This window comes from Saimiri boliviensis, chromosome 8 (assembly GCF_048565385.1).
Source record: "Saimiri boliviensis isolate mSaiBol1 chromosome 8, mSaiBol1.pri, whole genome shotgun sequence".
In the NCBI taxonomy this organism is placed as follows: domain Eukaryota; kingdom Metazoa; phylum Chordata; class Mammalia; order Primates; family Cebidae; genus Saimiri; species Saimiri boliviensis.
In genome coordinates this window covers 13,213,008-13,226,168 of record NC_133456.1, presented here as the reverse complement: position 1 = coordinate 13,226,168, position 13,161 = coordinate 13,213,008, and the positions used below count along the sequence as shown (strand labels likewise).

Below are 13,161 nucleotides of genomic sequence, written 5' to 3'. Positions count from 1 at the left end.
GGGAACAAGAATGTGGAGCAGGGAGCCAAAGGTCTCTGGGTTGAAGGCCTGCCCTACACGGCACTGCCCACCCCCCAACCCGAGGAAGGGACTAAGGTCCGGCCCGCATAGCTGGAAAGTGTTGGAGATGAAACACACACCCAGGCTGGCCTGCCTCCAAGACCAGGCCCCTTATGCTACCCATGCAGCCCCTGCAGAGCCCCACAGGCCCTCAGCCACAGAGGGTGCTCCCGGGCGGGCAGCAGGTGGCTGGGACTAAGCCCCAAACCCCACCTACCTCCCCTTTAGGGTACCGGTACCGGTACTTGTCCTGGTCCCGCAGGGCGAACTCCAGTGGATAATTATCCTGAATTTCCTCGTAGGTCATTTCCTCACAGACGCCCTAGGGAGATAACACAGTCATCACACCTCCTGCAAGGCCCAGAAGATGAGCCTCGTGGGAACGGGAGCGGGAGCTGGGGGTGAAGTAGCATCAGGGAGAAGAGAGCAAGTTCATGGGCATTTCCTGCACCAAGGGAACAGGAACCTGTCTAGGGAGGGGAGGCTCTCTAGGAAAACTGAGCATTGGTGGTTCCTTGTTTGTAAAAAGCTACCAGGACAGTCTTGTCCATCTATCCATCACCCATCCATTCAGTTTATGCCATAAAAATGAACACAGATGTGTTTTTTCTTTTTTTTTTTTTTTTTTGAGATGGAGTCTCGCTCGTGTTGCCTAGGCTAGAGTGCAATGGTGCAATCTCAGCTCATTGTAACCTCCACCCACCAGGTTCAAGTGATTCTCCTACCTCAGCCTCTTGAGTAGCTGGGATTACAGGCATGTGCCACCATATCTGGCTTTTTTATTTTTTTATTTTTTTTTTTAAATTTTTAGTAGAGACGGGGTTTCTCCATGTTCGTCAGGCTGGTCTCAAACTCTCGACCTCAGGTGATCTGCCCGCCTCAGCCTCCCAAAGTGCTGGGATTACAGGGGTGAGCCACCTCACCTGGCTGTGTTTTTTATTTTATGTGCTGTGGAAATACTGCTTGTGAGGATAGGTTATGTAAACTATGAAGCAAAACTTCACTTGTGTTATTTGGGATACACACACACAGACACACACACACACACACACAGAGCATAGATCATCTTCTACAAATGCCATTTAAAAAAAAGGGGGCTGGGCGCGGTGGCTCAAGCCTGTAATCCCAGCACTTTGGGAGGCCAAGGCGGGTGGATCACGAGGTCAAGAGATCGAGACCATCCTGGTCAACATGGTGAAACCCCGTCTCTACTAAAAATAACAAAAATTAGCTGGGCATGGTGGCGCGTACCTGTAATCCCAGCTACTCAGGAGGCTGAGGCAGGAGAATTGCCTGAACCTAGAAGGTGAAGGTTGCGGTGAGCCGAGATCATGCCATTGCACTCCAGCCTGGGTAACAAGAGCGAAACTCCGTCTCAAAAAAAAAAAAGACAGCCAAGAAGAATACTGATTGAAAATAAGTATGTGGCTGGGTGCCATGGCTCACACCTGTAATCCCAACACTTTGGGAGGCCGAGGAGGGTGGATTGCCTGAGGTCAGCAGTTTTGAGACCAGCCTGGCCAACATGTTGAAACTCGATGTCTCTACTAAAAATACAAAAATTAGCTGGGCATGGTAGTGGGCACGTGTAATCCCAGCTGCTTAGGAGGCTGAGGCAGGAGAATCGCCTGAACCCAGGGGGCAGAGTTTGAAGCGCACCGAGATCACGCCATGGCACTCCAGCCTGGGCAACAAAGTGAGACTCCATCTCGAGAAATTAAAAAAAACAAAAAAACAAAAAAAAAACAGATGTGTCATTTAAAGGCCCTGAGAGACCGGGAGTGAGTCTCATCATCACCTCACTAGGCATGACCACCCTTGACTAAGCCCACATTACGGGCAGCAATATGGACCACTTCCTGGGGACCCCTGTGAAGAGTGATAACCTCCCTCCAATCAACTCTTCTGCCAAGGAGCCAGGTATGTTTGAACTGACCAGTGTCTGTCCCTCCAAGGCTCATGCCAAGAGTCAGCAGAGAAGACACACCTGGGGAGAGGAAGAAGCAATAGAATGCCCTTAATACAAAGCTGCTGCTCCCTGCCTTTGTGCTAGATTTGTCTACAAAGCCTGGTGGGTGGGGTGGCGGGGTGGGGGGCAACACTGACTACCAAAAAGGAAAAACAGGCCAGGCGAGGTGGCTCACACCTGTAATCCCAGCACTTTGGGAGGCCAAGTCAGGCAGATCACCTGAGGTTGGGAGTTCAAGACCGGCCTGACCAACATGAAGAAACCCCATCTCCACAAAAATACAAAATTAGCTGGGCATGGTGGTGCACGCCTGTAATCTCAGCTACTTGGGAGGCTGAGGCAGGAGAATCACTTGAACCCAGGAGGCAGAGGTTTCGGTGAGCCAAGATTGTGCCATTGTACTCCAGCCCGGGCAACAAGCACAAAACCGTGTCTCAAAATAAATAAATAAATAAGGAAAAATTAAAGGAAAATCTAGGCAGGGTGTGGTGGCTCACTTTGGGAGGCCGAGGCAAGTGGATCACCTCAGGTCAGGAGTTTGAGACTAGCCTGACCAACATGGTGTAACCCCATCTCTATTAAAAATACAAAAATATGGAGAGAGATCCAAGATGGCTGATCACTAGCAGCTCGGGATTATAGCTCCCAGTGAAAGTGCAGAAGACGAGAGGACACCACACTTTCAGACGAATTTTTGTTGCTCACGCACCAGGAGATTCCCAGCGGAGGAGCCCCACGGGTCGCCAGCGCGACTCTTGTGGCTGGCGAGGCGGTTTTGCCGCTGCCTTGGTACGGCGGTTCTTGGTGCAGAGTCAGAAAAGCACCATCAATCTTAATGCCGCTGTTTTGGCCGGCGCCGTTCCGGCGCTGGGAATCAACAAGTTGGACGTCCATTCAGAAACCCAACTATACAGACGGTAATTATAAAGACCACAGATGGATAAATCTATAACAAAGGGAGGAAACCAGCCTAAAAAGGCTCAGAATAACCAGAATCAGAACGCCTCTCCCTCTACAGGGGATCACAGTTCCTTCAGCAACGGAGCAAGGCCTGATGGAGAACGACTGTGTTCCATCATCAGAAGCAGGCTTCAAAAGGTGGTTGATAAGAAACTTCTGTGAATTAAAAGAACTTGTTCTAACCCAATGCAAAGAAACTAAAAACTTTAAAAAAAGATTTGATGAAATCAAGAATACACAATTTAGAGAGAAATATAAGTGAATTAATGGAGCTGAAAAACACAACACGGGAACTTGGCGAAGTATGCACAAGTTTTAACAGTGGAATTGATCAAGCAGAAGAAAAGATATTAGAGGTCGAAGACCAACTTAATGAAATAAAACGAGAAGACAAGATTAGAGAAAAAGGGATAAAAAGGAACGAGCAAAGTCTCCAAGAAATGTGGAACTATGTGAAAAGACCTAATCTATGTTTGATAGGTGTACCTGAATGTGACAAAGAGAATCAATCCAAGCTGGAAAATACACTCCAGGATATTATTCAGGAAAACTTTCCCAACCTAGCAAGGCAGGACAATATTCAACTCCAGGTAATACAGAGAACACCACAAAGATATTCCTCAAGAAGAGCAACTCCAAGGCACATAATCGTCAGATTCACCAGGGTTGAAATGAAGGAGAAAATATTGCGGGCAGCCAGATAGAAAGGTCAGGTTACCCATAAAGGGAAGCCTATCAGACTCATAGCAGATCTCTCAGCAGAAACCCTACAAGCCAGAAGAGAGTGGGGGCCAATATTCAACATCCTTAAAGAAAAGAACTTTCAACCCAGAATTTTACATCCAGCCAAACTAAGCTTCATAAGCAAAGGAAAAATAAAATCTTTTATGAACAAGCAAGCACTCAGAGATTTCATCACCACCAGGCCTGCTTTACAAGAGCTTCTGAAAGAACCACTACACGTAGAAACGAACAACCAGTATCAGCCTTTCTAAAAAATACCAAAAAGTAAAGAGCATCAACATAATCAAGAATTTACATCAACTAATGGGCAAAACAGCCAGCTAACATTAAATGCCAGTATTAAACTCACATATATTATAAATTCTAAATTGAAATTGACTAAATTCCCCAATCCAAAGACACAGACAGGCAAAAAAAAAAAAAAAAAAAAAAAAAAGCCAAGACCCACCAGTATGCTGCAGCCAGACCCATCTCACATGCAAGGATACACAAAGACTCAAAACAAAGAGATGGAGAAAGATTTACCAACCAAATGGAGAGCAAAAATAAATAAATAGCAGGAGTTGCAATTTTTGCTGATAAACTTTAAAGCAACAAAGATTATAAGAAGCAAAGAGGGACATTACATAATGATAAAAGGATCAATGTAACAAGAATAGCTAAAGATCCTAAATATATACGCACCCAGTACAGGAATACCGAGTTATATAAGACTTATAAAGAGACTTAGACTCCCACACAATAATAGTGGGAGACTTCAACATCAATATTAGACAGATCAATGAGACAGAAAGTTAACAACGATATCCAGGGCTTGAACTCAGATCTGGAACAAGTAGACTAAATTAACATTTATAGAACTCTCCACTTTAAATACACAAAATATACACTCTTATCACGTCACACCTATTTACAGGTTTAAATGAAATATTGGTTGGCTGGGCCGGGCGCGGTGGCTCAAGCCTGTAATCCCAGCACTTTGGGAGGCTGAGGCGGGTGGATCACGAGGTCGAGAGATCGAGACCATCCTGGTCAACATGGTGAAACCCCGTCTCTACTAAAAATACAAAAAATTAGCTGAGCATGGTGGCGCGTGCCTGTAATCCCAGCTACTCAGGAGGCTGAGGCAGGAGAATTGCCTGAACCCAGGGGGCGGAGGTTGTGGTGAGCCGAGATCACGCCATTGCACTCCAGCCTGGGTAACAAGAGCAAAACTCCGTCTCACAAAAAAAAAAAAAAAAGAAAGAAATATTGGTTGGCTGCTTGTTAGTTATTTTCTTCCCTCATTTTTTTTTATGTCTCTATTATTAAGCACAATTATAGGCATACCCATTTTTAGACTGCATTCTAGCCCGGGCAATAAAGCAACACCCCCGTTCTCTCTCCCCCTTCCTCTTTCTTCCTCTCCTTCATTCTTTTTTTAATATATATATATATATATATATATATTCTTTCTTTTTCTTTCTTTCTCTCTTTCTTCTTTTTTTTTTTAAGAAAGAAAGAAAGAAAGAAAAAGCTCCTATGGCCAGGGGCTGATCTGACCACACATGGAAGCTATGCAGGTAGAGGCTGTGGAAAGCCCCCGCATCTCAGCAGGCCTTCTGGAGGCAGCCCTCTGCCCTCTGCCCTCTGCTCTAGGCAGCAGCAAGGGCTGTGTAATCCACTGTAGCAGTCAGATGGAGTCAAGTCAGATTTGGCCAGAACTGTGCCTACTATGACTTCAGCAAATCTTCAGGTTAGAAGGATGCCTGCCCCACACAGCCCCACCTCACCTCCCTAGGACTCTCCTGTGGGTGCCAAGCTCACTGCTCCTTCCTGCATGAGATCCTGGAGAATTCCCGCAGAGAAAGTGCAGTGCAGCTCCTGCTGGTCCTCACTGGCTTCCTCCTGGGGTCTCCTACAGATCTAAATGCAGCCAGGGCACTCGGGAGACCTCCGGCTGTGATGTCTAAGCAGGCCTGCCAGGGCCAGCCGTCCTCCAGCTACTTTGCAGAGCCAGGGGACATCAGCCAGTCCTGGAGGCTTGCAGGGGGTCTCTGGCCCAGGGGGGCCTCCCCAGCTCATGACTCCAGCAGGAGGCAGGGGCAGGGCCGGCCAGGCTGCTGTGCTGAGCACAGACCCTTACCCAAGGGCTTGTGAGTGCATGGAGTCAGAGCTCCAAGCACAGGAGGGCTGCATGGAGGGATTTCCCTCCCTGAGGAGGGGAAAGGCTGCCGCCGCCGAGTGGCCATGGGACTGGCTTGCAGTAAGGGCTGGGCCTTTTCCTGTTTGAGTTAAAAAAAAAAAAATTTAGCTGGGCATGGTGACACATACCTGTAATCCCAGCTACTGAGAAGGCTGAGGCAGGAGAATTGTTTGAACCTGCAGAGGCTGCAGTGAGCTGAGATCACACCACTGCACTCTACCCTGGCCAACAGAGTGAGACCCTGACAGGTTTGATGACTCACGCCTGTACTCCCAACGCTTTGGGAGGCTGAGGTGGGTGGATCACCTGAGGTCAGGAGTTTGAGACCAGCCTGACCAACATGGAGAAATCCTGTCACTACTAAAAATACAAAATTAGCCAGGCATGGTGGCTCATGCCTATAATCCCAGCTGAGGCAGGAGAATTGCTTGAATCCGGGAGGCGGAGGTTGTGGTGAGCTGAGATGGCGCCACTGCACTCCAGGCTCAGCAACAAGAGCGAAATTCCGTCTCAAAAACAAAACAAAAACAAAAACAAAGATGAAGAAAGCTTGCTCTATCATCCCTTCACTTCCTTCTGCACCTTCACCAGAATCACCTTGAACATCTATATTTCTACTAACAGTCTCTTCAAGACAATCTAAGCTTTTTGTTATCATGCACCACAAAATTCTTCCAGGCTCTACCCACTATCCCACTTCATAACCACTTCCACATTTTCAGTTCTTTATTACAGCAGCCAGCAGGCATGGGCCACCACACCCAGCTAATTTTTTGTTTTTTTAGTAGAGATGGGGTTTCACCATATTGACCAGGCTTGTCTAGAACTCCTGGCCTCAAGTGATCTCCCCATCTCGGCATCCCATCGTACTGGAATTACAGTCGTGAGGCACTGCGCCTGGCCAGCTTCCACCAACTTAAAGAATACATATATGCCGGGAGCGGTGGCTCAAGCCTGTAATCCCAGCACTTTGGGAGGCCGAGGCAGGTGGATCACAAGGTCAAGAGATCAAGACCATCCTGGCCAACATGGTGAAACCACATCTCTACTAAGAATACAAAAAATTAGCTGGGCATGGTGGCGCATGCCTGTAATCCCAGCCACTCAGGAGGCTGAGGTCAGAGAATTGCCTGAACCCAGGAGGCAGAGGTTGCGGTGAGCCAAGATCGTGCCATTGCCCTCCAGTCTGGGTAACAAGAGCGAAACTCCGTCTCAAAAAAAAAAAAAAAAAGAATACATATATCATCATGAAAAGAAGATTGATAGAAATATGAACAGTAAAGGTGCCTCTGTGAGGCCACAAAAGGGAATGAGGTTCCTGTTCCTGGACCCTAAAGAAAAGGTAATCTTTGTTATAAAGTGGCAGAGAATGTGGCTAAATTGAGTTCCCATGTTGGATGGCCACAACCAGGAAGACTGATAGTAGTAAGTACAGGCAGGCATGTGGAGAATCAGAGCCCTCACACACTGCAGGAGGGAATGTGAGTGGGTGAAGCCACTTTGGAAAACTGTGTGGCAGTTTCTCAAAAAGTTGAATGTAGAATTACCATCTGACCTAGCAATTCTATTCCTAGCATACAGTGAAGAGAAATAAAAACATAAGTCCACACAAAAACTTATGCCAGGTATAGTGGCTCACATCTGTAATCCCACCACTTTGGGAGACTGAGGCAGACAGATCGCTTGAGCCCAGGAGTTTGAGCCCAGCCTGGACAACATGATGAAACCCTGTCTCTACAAAAAAAAAAAAAAATATATATATATATATATATATATATACAAAAAATTAGCCAGGTGTGGTGGCGAGTTCCTGTAGTCCCAGCTACTTGGAAGGCAGAGGTGGGAGGATTGCTTGAGCCCAGGAGATGAAGGAAGGCTACAGTGAGTTGACATCGTGCTACTGCACTCAGCCTTGTTTTATTTTGTTTTTGAGACAGGGTATTGCTCTACCCTGCAATTGCAATACCCTGTCTCAAAAACAAAAACAAAACAAAAACCTTGGACATGAATGTTCACAGCAGCATTATCCACATAGCCCAAAAGTGGCAGCAACTCAAATGCCCATCAACTAATGAATGGATACATAATATGTGGTATATTTATACAATAGGATGTTATTTGGCAATGTAAAGGAATGACTACATGCTAAACGAATAAACCTTGAAAACATTAGGGTAGCTTAAGGCTGAAGGAAGGGTTGGAGGGAAATGGGAAGTGAGTGCTGACGGGCACAGGATTTCTCTTCGGGGTGATGAAATGTCCTGAAACTGATTGTGATGATGGTTTCATAACCCCGTGAACACACTAAAAACCGCTGAACTGTATACTTTGTTTACTTATTTATTTTGAGACTGAGTCTCCCCTTGTCCCCCAGGCTGAAGTGCAATGGCACAATCTTGGCTCACTGCAACCTTCACCTTCTGGGTTCAGGCAATTCTCCTGCCTCAGCCTCCCAAGTAGCTGGGATTACAGGCATGTGCCACCAAAAACGGCCTGAACAGTATACTTTAAACGGGTGAATTCCACGGTATATGAAATATAGCTCAATAAAGCTATCATTTTTTTAAGAAACTATAAGGCAATAAATTGTGGATTCAACTAAAAAAAGTCACAATGTTGGAACAGAAGAAAAGCCGAAGGCTGTTTATCAGAAGGTAAACATGGAAAAGATAAACATAGAAATATGATTAATGGATCATTTAAACTGCAATAGTTTCAAAACTTGAAAGATAAAAAAGAAGGCTGGGCACGGTGGCTCACTCCTGTAATCCCAGCACTTTGGGAGGCTAAGGCAGGCGGATCACAAGGTCAGGAGGTCAAGACCATCCTGGCTAACATGGTGAAACTCCTTCTCTACTAAAAATACAAAAAAAAAAAAAAAATTAGTTGGGCATGGTGGCACGCGCCTGAAGTCCCAGCTACTCAGGAGGCTGAAGCAGGAGAATCACTTGAACCCTGGAGGTGGAGGTTGCGGGGAGCCGAGATCACACCATTGTACTCCAGCCTGGGCAACAAGAGCAAAACTCCATCTCAAAAAATAAAAAATAAAACAGAATTACCATAGGATCTGGCAATTCAACTTCTAGGTCTACACCAAAAAGAACTGAGTTGAGAGCAGGGTCTCAAAGAGACGTTCGTATCTATGTTCAAAGCCGCATTATCCACAACAGCTAAAAAGTGGAAGCCATCCAAGTGGCCACTGACAGACAAATGGGTAAGCAAAATGTGGTATGTACTTTTTTTTTTCTAGCCTGTCTCCCAGGCTAGAGTTTAGTAGCATGATCTCAGCTCACTCCAACCTCTGCCTCCTGGCTTCGAGCAATTCTCCTGCTTCAGCCTTCTGAGTAGCAGGGATTACAGGTGCCTGCCACTGTGCCTGGCTAATTTTTATATTTTTAGTAGAGACCGGGTTTCACCATCTTGATCAGGCTGGTCTTGAGCTCCTGACCTCGTGATCCAGCCACCTGGGCCTCCCAAAGTGCTGCGATTACAGGCCTGCGCCCAGCAGCAGAATCTTATTCTGCCTTAAAAAGAAAGAAAATTCTTAAGGCTGGGTGTGGTGGTTCACACTTGTAATCCTAGAACTTTGGGAGGCCAAGGTGGTAGAATTGCTTAAGGCTAGGAGTTTGAGACCACCCTCGGCAACACAGCAAGCCTCGATCTCTACAAAAAATAAAAAAATTAGCTAGGCTTGGTAGCATGGACTTGTTAGTTCCAGCTACTTAGGAAGCTAAGGCAAGAGAATCACTGAGTCTAGGAGTTTGAGGCTGCAGTTATTGCTGCATTGCACTGTAGCCTGGGTGACAGAGTGAGATGTTGTCTTAAAAAAAAAAAAAAGAGGCCGGGTGCGGTGGCTCACACCTGTAATCCCAGCACTTTGGGAGGCCAAGGCGGGTGGATCACGAGGTCAAGAGATCGAGACCATCCTGGCCAACATGGTGAAACCCGGTCTCTACTAAAAAAAAAAAAAAAAAAAAAAAAAAAAAATTAGCTGGGCATGGTGGCGCATGCCGGTAATCCCAGCTACTCAGGAGGCTGAGGCAGGAGAATTGCTTGAAGCCAGGAGGCGGAGGTTGCAGTGAGCCAAGATTGTGCCATTGCACTCCAGCCTAGGTAATAAGAGCCAAACTCCATCTCAAAAAAAAAAAGAAAAGAAAAAGGAAGGAAACTCTTGTACAAGCTACAACATGGATGAACCTTGAGGATATTATGCTGAGTGAAGTGACCAGTTACAAAAGGACAAATATTATATTATTCCACTTATCTGACGTATATAAAGTAGTAAAAGTCATAGAGACAGAAAGTGGTTGCCAGGAGCTGGGAGTAGCAAATAGAGAGTAATTATTTTTCTTTAAAAAAAAAATTTTTTTTTTCTTTTCTTTTTTTTTTTTTTTTTGAGACGGGGTTTCGCTCTTGTTACCCAGGCTGGAGTGCAATGGCGCGATCTCGGCTCACTGCAACCTCCGCCTCCTGGGTTCAGGCAATTCTCCTGCCTCAGCCTCCTGAGTAGCTGGGATGACAGGCATGCGCCACCATGCCCAGCTAATTTTTTGTATTTTTAGTAGAGACGGGGTTTCACCATGTTGACCAGGATGGTCTCGATCTCTTGAGCTTGTGATCCACCCGCCTCAGCCTCCCAAAGTGCTGGGATTACAGGCGTGAGCCACTGCGCCCGGCTTTTTTTTTTTTTTAAGACAGGGTTTCACCATGTTGGTCAGGCTGGTCTTGAACTCCCGACCTCAGGTGATCCACCTGCCTTGGCCTCCAAAGTGCTTGGATTACAGGCGTGAGCCACCACACCTGGCCCTTTTAAAAATTTTTTAAAGAGATGGGGACTCACTATGTTGCCCAGGCTGGAGTGCAGGAGCCATTCATGAATGTAATCAAAATATACTACAGCCTCGAACTCGGGCTCAAGCAATCCTTCCACATCAGCCTCCCAAGTACCTGGGACTACAAGCATATGCCAGCATATCAGCCTTGAGTTATTGTTCAGTGGTTACAGAGACTCTGTTTACAAGTTTCAAAGAGCTCTGGAGATGTGTGGTGGTGACTATTGCAGAACAATGTGAATGTAATTCATAACCCTGAAATGTACACTTCAAAATAGCTATGATGATAAATTTTATGTTATGTGTATTTTACCGCAAAAGTTTTTCATATTGAAAAGGGAACCACCCATAATAAAGACCAAGCCATGATATAGCAGCTGGTCCCAGATTTGCTCTGGTCCCAACAAAAACAACTATTATTTAAAAAAGGACAAATCAGCCAGGCGTCGTGGCTCATGCCTGTAATCCCAGCACTTTGGGAGGCCAAGGTGGGCAGGTCACCTGAGGTCAGGAGTTCAAAAGCAGCCTGGCCAACATGGTGAAACCCCATCTTAAAAAAAAAAAGAGAAAGAAAGAAAAGAAAAAAAAATTGAAGACAGAGCAATAGAACCTATCTAAAGTAAAGCTCAGACGGAAAAAAAAAGAATGAGAAAAAAATGAACAGAAGAAAAAAAAAAAAAACAGAAGTTCAGTGACCTATGGGATAATACCAAACAGTGTAACATACATAGAGTAGGAGTCCAGGATGGGAGAAGGGGTGGCAGAAAATACATTTGAAGAAATCATGGCTAACAATTCTTCAAATTTTATATTTAGAAACCCACAAATCCAAGAATCTCAATAAACCCCAAGCATGATAAACGTAAAGAAAACCATACCATGATACATCATAATCAAACTGCTGAAAATCAGCAATAAAGAGAAAATATTCCAGCTAAGGCAACATCTTGAGACCCTGTCTCTTCAAAAAATAAAAAAGATTAGCCGGGTGTGGTGGCACGTGCCTGTAGTCCCAGCTAATCAGGAGGTGAGATGGGAAGATGGCTTGAGCCCAGGAAGTCAAGGCTCCAGTGAGCTATGATTGTACCACTGCACTCCAGCATGGGTGACAGAGTAAGACCTCGTCTCAAAAAAAAAAAAAAAAGAAGAGGCTGGGCGTGGTGGCTCACGCCTATAATCCCAGCACTTTGGGAGGCTGAGGCCGGTGGATCTCAAGGTCAAGAGATCTAGACCATCCTGGTTAACATGGTGAAACCCCGTCTCTACTAAAAATACAAAAATTAGCTGGGCATGGTGGCGCGTGCCTGTAGTCCCAGCTACTCGGGAGGCTGAGGCAGGAGAATTGCTTGAACCCAGGAGGCGGAGGTTACAGTGAGCTGAGATGGTGCCATTGCACCCCACAAGAGTGAAACTCCATCTCAAAAAAAAAAAAAAAAAGAAGAAAAGAAAATATTAAAAGCAGTCAGAGAAAACGGAGATACATTATATTCAGAAGAGCAAAGATGAGAATAACAACATGAGGGCAAAGATGAGACTTCTCTTAGAAACAATGCAACCCCCAAGCCAGAACAGCATCTTTAAAGAGACAACGGCTAATTCTTTTTCATTATTAGGATATCTGTTATAGTGATCTGTGATCAGTAATCTTTGATGTTACTGTTGTAATTGTGCTGGTTCACCTCATTTGTGTCTCCAGATCCTAGGAAGGCTGGCTATGGCTAATTGCAGCTACCAGGCTTGGCTCCCCTGGCTGCTGATTTCTCGTTGAGCTAGACCACGAGGAACCCTAGCAGGAGGCCATGGGGAGGGAGGAGAGTGAGGTCAAGGTGTTAATTACCAGGCTCATTCCTGAGAATGGTCTAGGACCTCAGCCAACGTTCCATCCTGTCAGGCTGCCCTTTCCTCTCTGCTCCCAGCCCCTAGGTTCCCATATCCTTTCTCTCTCCTCTCCTTTGCCCAAGGGGAACAATGGCCACTGTAGTTACAAGGTCGCTACCATGCAACAGCCCTGCGGTTTCCCTATACCCTGCCCATACCTTTGTAAACAGTCCCTTTATAAACCCTCGCTGAATTAGCCTAATTGGCACAGGCATCTATTTTATTCTATGTTGTGCAAATTGAGAAGTTGCGGGTTTTTAATTACTTCATAACAAAACATCAAAATACATAAAGCAAAAAAGAATAAAATATACAAAACAAAAATGGATATGCAAAAAGACAATTATAATGACAGTGCATCTATCATTCAGCTACAGGCATGCCTCATTCTGTTGTGCTTCACTTGACTGCCCTTTGCAGATACTGAGCTTTTCACAAATTGAAGGTCTGTCGAGCAAGTGAACCGACACCATTTTCCCAGTTGACTGGGAAAACAGCATATGCTCATTTCTTGTCTGTGTCACGTTTTTGAT

General features: G+C 45.6%; 1 protein-coding gene across 3 annotated transcripts in view; it reads right to left on the bottom strand.

Annotated features, from left to right (window-relative positions):
- The window catches only part of PFKFB4 (6-phosphofructo-2-kinase/fructose-2,6-biphosphatase 4), a 56,202-nt gene that overhangs the window by 11,142 nt on the left and 31,899 nt on the right, over positions 1-13,161 (bottom strand). For all 3 annotated transcript variants that reach the window (XM_003926306.4, XM_010337067.3, XM_003926303.4), the window contains exon 10: positions 278-382. In XM_003926306.4, the coding sequence (XP_003926355.1) occupies positions 278-382 (105 nt within the window). The remainder of the gene's footprint in view (positions 1-277; positions 383-13,161) is intronic.